Source organism: Porites lutea, chromosome 13, assembly GCF_958299795.1.
Source record: "Porites lutea chromosome 13, jaPorLute2.1, whole genome shotgun sequence".
Lineage (NCBI taxonomy): Eukaryota > Metazoa > Cnidaria > Anthozoa > Scleractinia > Poritidae > Porites > Porites lutea.
The window spans coordinates 3,243,156-3,249,202 of record NC_133213.1 but is presented as its reverse complement, the minus strand read 5'-3'; the positions used below and the strand labels follow the sequence as shown (position 1 = coordinate 3,249,202).

The 6,047-nt window shown below is 38.2% G+C and overlaps 1 protein-coding gene across 1 annotated transcript; it reads left to right on the top strand.

The window, feature by feature from the left end:
- The first annotated feature begins 517 nt into the window (after positions 1-517).
- On the top strand, positions 518-1,480 carry LOC140923606 (melanocyte-stimulating hormone receptor-like). Its single transcript, XM_073373679.1, has one exon. The coding sequence runs from the start codon at positions 524-526 to the stop codon at positions 1,478-1,480; it is 957 nt and encodes a 318-aa protein (XP_073229780.1). The 5' UTR covers positions 518-523.
- The last annotated feature ends 4,567 nt before the right edge of the window (positions 1,481-6,047 follow it).

Sequence of the window (6,047 nt, the reverse complement as noted above, 5' to 3'; positions counted from 1 at the left end):
GTGAAATGACAAAGAATTTTCCCTTATATCGGTCTTTTGTCATGGAATTTGAAGAGTTCCTCTTAAAAAATGATACGCATTTAACAATGCAAAAAAATTCAAAACTTTGTTGACGAATTTGTGATGTTCACACGGTGCACGTTTCCAGAAAAAGATAATAATTAAATAATAAATAAAAAACCTCTCAATTTTCAGATGAGTTCTCCCTAATTGAACATGTTGACTTACAGGGTAAATTGACTGAAAACATATGACGTTTGCTCAACTAAAACTACGCTCCCCGACGTTCTACTATGTTGCAACTTGTAACTAATTTGTAAATTGGTTCGAGTATAGCGAAAGATTTGTTAATATAATCGTACATCTGTCAACTTACTTTATGTTGGTTACCATACGTTTCTGATAGGTGTGTTAAATAAACAAACGCAATTTATACAACATAAAAACCTTGTGTGTCATAGCGGAAAAGAACACTTTTTGTGAAGCAGTCAAAGTAAGGCATCTCGTCAACACAGCAAGAAAAATGGTGAACTTGACGGAAGGCGGAAACGTCACTGTGACGAAGACACTGCTTTCTGCAAACGTTCGTGTAGGTTTATACATTGCGATAGCAGCTGTAAATATTGTTTTCTCCATCACGGCATCTCTGGGCAACATTCTGATCCTGATTGCTCTTCGTAAAGTGACTTCTATTCATCCGCCGACAAAACTGTTGTTTCAATGCTTGGCCATCACTGATCTTGGCGTTGGTCTCATTTCCCAGCCACTCATGGCCACCGTGATGCTCCTGGTTGATAATATTGACATCAAAATTGTGAATATCATGTTTGCCCATCTATTCTCGTCTTTATCCATTACTTTTTGTGGAGTATCGGTTTTTGCATCAACTTCCCTGAGTGTGGACAGACTTCTCGCCCTGTTTTTGGGGTTGAGGTACAGACATGTTGTAACACTGAAGCGAATTCGTGCAGTTCTTGCCTGTGGTTGTTTAGCCGTCCTATTGACTGTGTTGGTTTGGAATTTTAGGACAAAACCCGCCAGGATTATAATGACAATTTCCTTGACACTCTGTCTGATTATCTCGCTGTTTTGTTACGGGAAGATCGTCCTTAGACTTCGGCAACATCAGTCCAGTGTACGAGACAATGACCAGCAAGGACAAGCGAACACAGGAGGAAGTCCATTGAACTTAGAACGATATAAGAGGACTGTTGTAAGCGTAGCTTTAGTGCAGCTGGCATTAGTAATATGCTATCTGCCATTTAATATTTTCAATACTTTGATTCATCTAAAGGGTATTCACCCTAATATTTATTTTCTTTATGATTTTACTACAACTCTCCTTTTCCTAAACTCGTCTTTAAACCCGTTTCTGTACTGCTGGAGAATCAAAGAAATACGACAAGCAGTAAAAGCCACAATCAAAAGGTTTTGCACCTGTTTAAGTCAAGGAACATCCACTTTATCTACGAATCAGTAAAAAATATTGTGTAACAGCAGCTCATTCTCTCTTGGTAATAGTAGTGTCAACTGAAAACCAATAACTGAAGCTAATAACTTGAAAGAAATGAATAAAAACAATCGTGCTTTAGGTTTATCGATATTTGACAAAAAATGATAATAAATAAATAGCAGATTTTCACCGTGTTTCAGCTACCAGCACCATACTGCTCGTATTAAGAATAATATGTGCGCATTTTATCAAAAGTGGTAATTTCTAAACATTTGGTTTCTTTACTGCCTAACGTTAGTCTGGATTTTTTTTTATTTTTACCCCTGATTCAGACCGTGGGGTGAGTGGGGGGGGGGGGGGTGCTTTTGAGTCCCCCCCCCCCTAAAAAGTTGAATAACTTCAAAACCGTTCAATCTATGACCACCAAACCCAGCAAATTTTCCTAAAATTTATCTGGACTGGATAATAGACTTGAAATTAATAAGATAAGGAGGGAAACAAGCCAATGCATAAATTTTAAAGTATTCAATTCAATAACGTCCTCTTTGATTCCTAGTCGAATTGGAATTTGAAAATGAAAATGAAAATGAAAAGGGGAAAACCGGAGTAACCGAAAAAAAACCTCTGGGAGCAAAGGAGAGAACCAACAACAAACTCAACCAACCCTCACATGGCGTCGACGCCAGGATTTGAACCCGGGCCATATCAGAGGGAGGCTGTGAGTGCTTTCACGACTGCGCCACCCTTACCCCTCCCTTGAAATGGCGATAGATTTATTACCTGCCTAAAACTTAAGAAAGACATTTTTCCAGAAAGTGGTACTTGAATATAAGATAGGTGGCATTTTGTGGTAAACATCGATCGGAAAAGGAAAATAAATCAAATTAAATCAAATAAGAATTTATCGAAGTGATAAGGGTGGCCTGTTGGTCTTGTAGCGTGATTCTCGCTTAGGGTTCGAGAGGTCCTGGGTTCGACTCCCGGACAAGCCCCAACCTATTCATTATTTTCCTATATTTCCCCCCAAAATGTTGCATAACCGTATTAAAATTTGTTATTTGCAGTATAGACTGTGAGCAGTCATAAACTTTTCAGATTTATTGAGGGGCGTGTGTACTGTCGCAATTTGTAATAATCATCGCACTTTGAAATACCTGTCGCAATTTGTAATAAATCCATCGCACTTTGTAATACCTGTCGTAATTTGTGATAAACCTTGTCGCACTTTGTAATAAAAAAGCTGTCGCAATTTGTAATAACGGTCCATCGCACTTTGTAATAAACTAAGCTGTCGCAATTTGTAATAATTCCATCGCACTTTGTAATCATGATTTCAAAGTGCGATGGATTTATTACAAATTGCGACAGGTATTACAAAGTGCGATGATTATTACAAATTGCGACAGTGGCGTGCCTCTCCCGTCTTGCGCCTTCAGTCACGCGCGTGGTCATTTGCGTCTCTTTCGCTCTTTGCTCTACGGGCAGTAAAAGATCAAAATCTCTGTGGCGAAAACGCCGCCCCAATGGCATTGGTCCCTAAATTCTGCAGTCTACCTAAAGCTGCTGAAACTCAGGAATTCACGGCTTTTTCTAATAGTTACATGTATATAAACACCGTAGACCTGCACCGCTCTAAACCGCTTATTTCACTGGTCCCCTTTAATCTGCACTTCCATTGTTTTCAGGGATAGGGGCATTGTTATGTGACAATCCCTATTGTTTTCCCAGCTAATCAAAAACAATCTTTCAAATAGGTGCGGGATCGCTCGCTAGTAGACCAACGCTAAGTAAAACGACAAGTTTGCATACAAATCAGATTCTTAGAACTAGATAACGAGAGAGTCAAATACAACCAGAAAGTACCAGTAACTTAAAGTTGTTAAAAATTCGTTTGAATTTGTGTCTTAAAAGCGAAGCAAAACAGACCAGAGGACTTTAAGTGCAAGAAATCTACGTATACCATTTGCGGTAGAGAACTGTAAAGTACTATACTGATATTGTACGTCAACTAAAGCTGTTTGTTGATTTAGACTTCTTATAATTACTTACCCAGAAAAGTACTAAGAGCAAGTATCTGTTGCCATTGAGGTTTGGCGTGAAAGCGTTTCACCGTTTCGGTTTGAGGGTACATTTTGTCCTTCATAATTTATCAATCGGATTCATCCCATCCGGTAAGCTTTCGTGATTTTGAAAACACTTTCAACACCGCATGCACTCACCCTGAGCGCTCGACCAATCACAATAAAGTGAAAGTTTAGTGGCTGACAGTCTTTCACGGCTACCCAGCTCCTTTTTCTTAGAGCTCTTTCCCAGACCCTTGGGCTTTAGTTCGTTTCGATTGAAACTGAAAATAAATATTTGAGTCGAGTCTGCCGACTGAGCTAACGGACCTTGGCGTTATCAGCACCGCGCTCTGCCGACTGAGCTCACGGACCAAGCACACGCCGTTACGAAATCTTGACTAGTAACTTTCTAATCCACTGAATGAAATTCAAATGAAATGCACGTAAGGAATATTGCATTCTAAAATTCGGTCCTTCGAGTGTCGATGAAAAAATTCTTAGGAAGCGAACTTGTTTTTGTTGAACAGTAATGTACCTTCACTGACAAAGTCTTCAAGCAGTGAGAGAGAATACTAATCCCGTACTCAGATCTTCCACGGCCAAGACAGAGTGAGATTTAATTTGTACACTTTTTTTCCGCTAACGTTATGGCGGCCAAGCTGTTGTACAAAAACAGAAAAGTTTTCCTCCTCTGGGAACTAAGCACTGCGAAAAAATGTAAATAAATAAAGATATTTTGTCCACCATAGCTGTCCATTGTCACGCCGGGTAAAACCAATAATAAAAAGAAAGAAAGTGGTACTTTACTTTCGGACAAGGAGCATTTATGGTAAATATCCATCGGTAAAGGAAAATATGAATAAAATAAGGAAATATTGATAAATCTTTAGCGGTGGCCTATTGGCTATTGGTCTAGTGACATGATTCTCGCTTAGGGTGCGAGAGGTCCTGGGTTCGACTTCCGGACAGGCCCAAAAATACAGTATCTAATTTTAAATGCCCGCGTGATTTTTTTTTGCTTATCATTTTTACATAAATTATGACTTAAAATTTCAAACCGCTGAATTTCTCGCATTGGGTCTTTGAGTTTTTGGTGAAACGCTGTTCAACGCAAGGCACTAATGCGCACTATATGTAGCCGAGAGATTTTCCCCCCAAAAATGCCGGCAACAGCAGAATTTCGACTCAGACCCCAAAGAGGCGTGGCACTATAACCACGTGACATTTACTCTGATCGCCAAAAATTTTATGCTGTACTGTAGATTGATCTATACTTTATCCATGCTGTATGTTAGATTTACGATCAAAGTAAACGTGGGGATACCAGACAGCTTCAAAGTAGGATGGTACCCTCAAAAAATAACTGGGTCGAGTCACCTTAATTGCAAATTAGGAAATAGGAAATTTGCATATGGTCACCTTTTCAGTACAAATCAACGCCTGCGCTGCAGCTAAGCATTTTCTCTTATTATAGCGTAACTGATCTAACAAACCTATTCCTGATCACTTATAATTTTTACGTTTATTTTTTGCTAAGCGCTTTGTTGAATTTATCATCATAGCGCGAACAGAGAAGTCGAGGATTCATAGACTTTATAAAACAAGACTGCCAAGTAGGCCATCTATAAAACAGATGGTTCTCGTAATTCTAAAAGCATTTTCTTAAGATCTCTTTATAACTTACTTTTCAGCTGGTATTTCTATGGTATTGTTCCCAGTTGAAGGTCGTGCGCCAAATAAGCAAGCAATTAATTGAGGGAAATTAAGGTCTGTAACCTGACAAAATGTTATTGAAGCAATTCCAGATATGTCGGCGTGTGACATATAATGTTCTAAAATGTTCTGCAATTGGTATAGGATTTAATGGAACTGAAACCAATTGTGGAATTGCACACATTTTAGGCATCCTACTGATGAACAGTTACGACACGCAGATATTAATATTTTTAGCAACTACTATAATTTGAAGTTTGTCCACTTTAAATATAATCTTCACTTTGAATCGAGACACTGTTGACTCCCGAGAACTCGAACCTACCACTAACTCGAAGTAATTTTTACTTCCCTTCTGGACATCTCTACATCATTTTACCCTCGATGACTTGAACTATGTTTTAAGTGCCACTTTAAAACCAACTTTACCTCATCCAAGTGAAACGACAAAGAATTTTCTCTTATCGGTGTTTTGTCATGGAATTTAAAGAGTTCCTCTTAAAAAATGATACGCATTTAACAATGCAAAAAAATTCAAAACTTTGTTCACGAATTTGTGATGTTCTCACGGTGCACGTTTTCAGAAAAAATAATAAATAAATAATAAATAAAAAAAAAACGTCTCAATTTTCAGATGAGTTCTCCCTAATTGAACATGTTGACTTATGGGATACACCTAATTGCAATAAGGTTGTCATAGAAAAAAGCAAAAAGCAAAAAGCAAAAAGTTAAATAGGAATTAATTAGCATGTAATTATCATAGCTTGCAACATTCACAACACACACGCTTATAGCTGAATATTAATCACGTAATATGA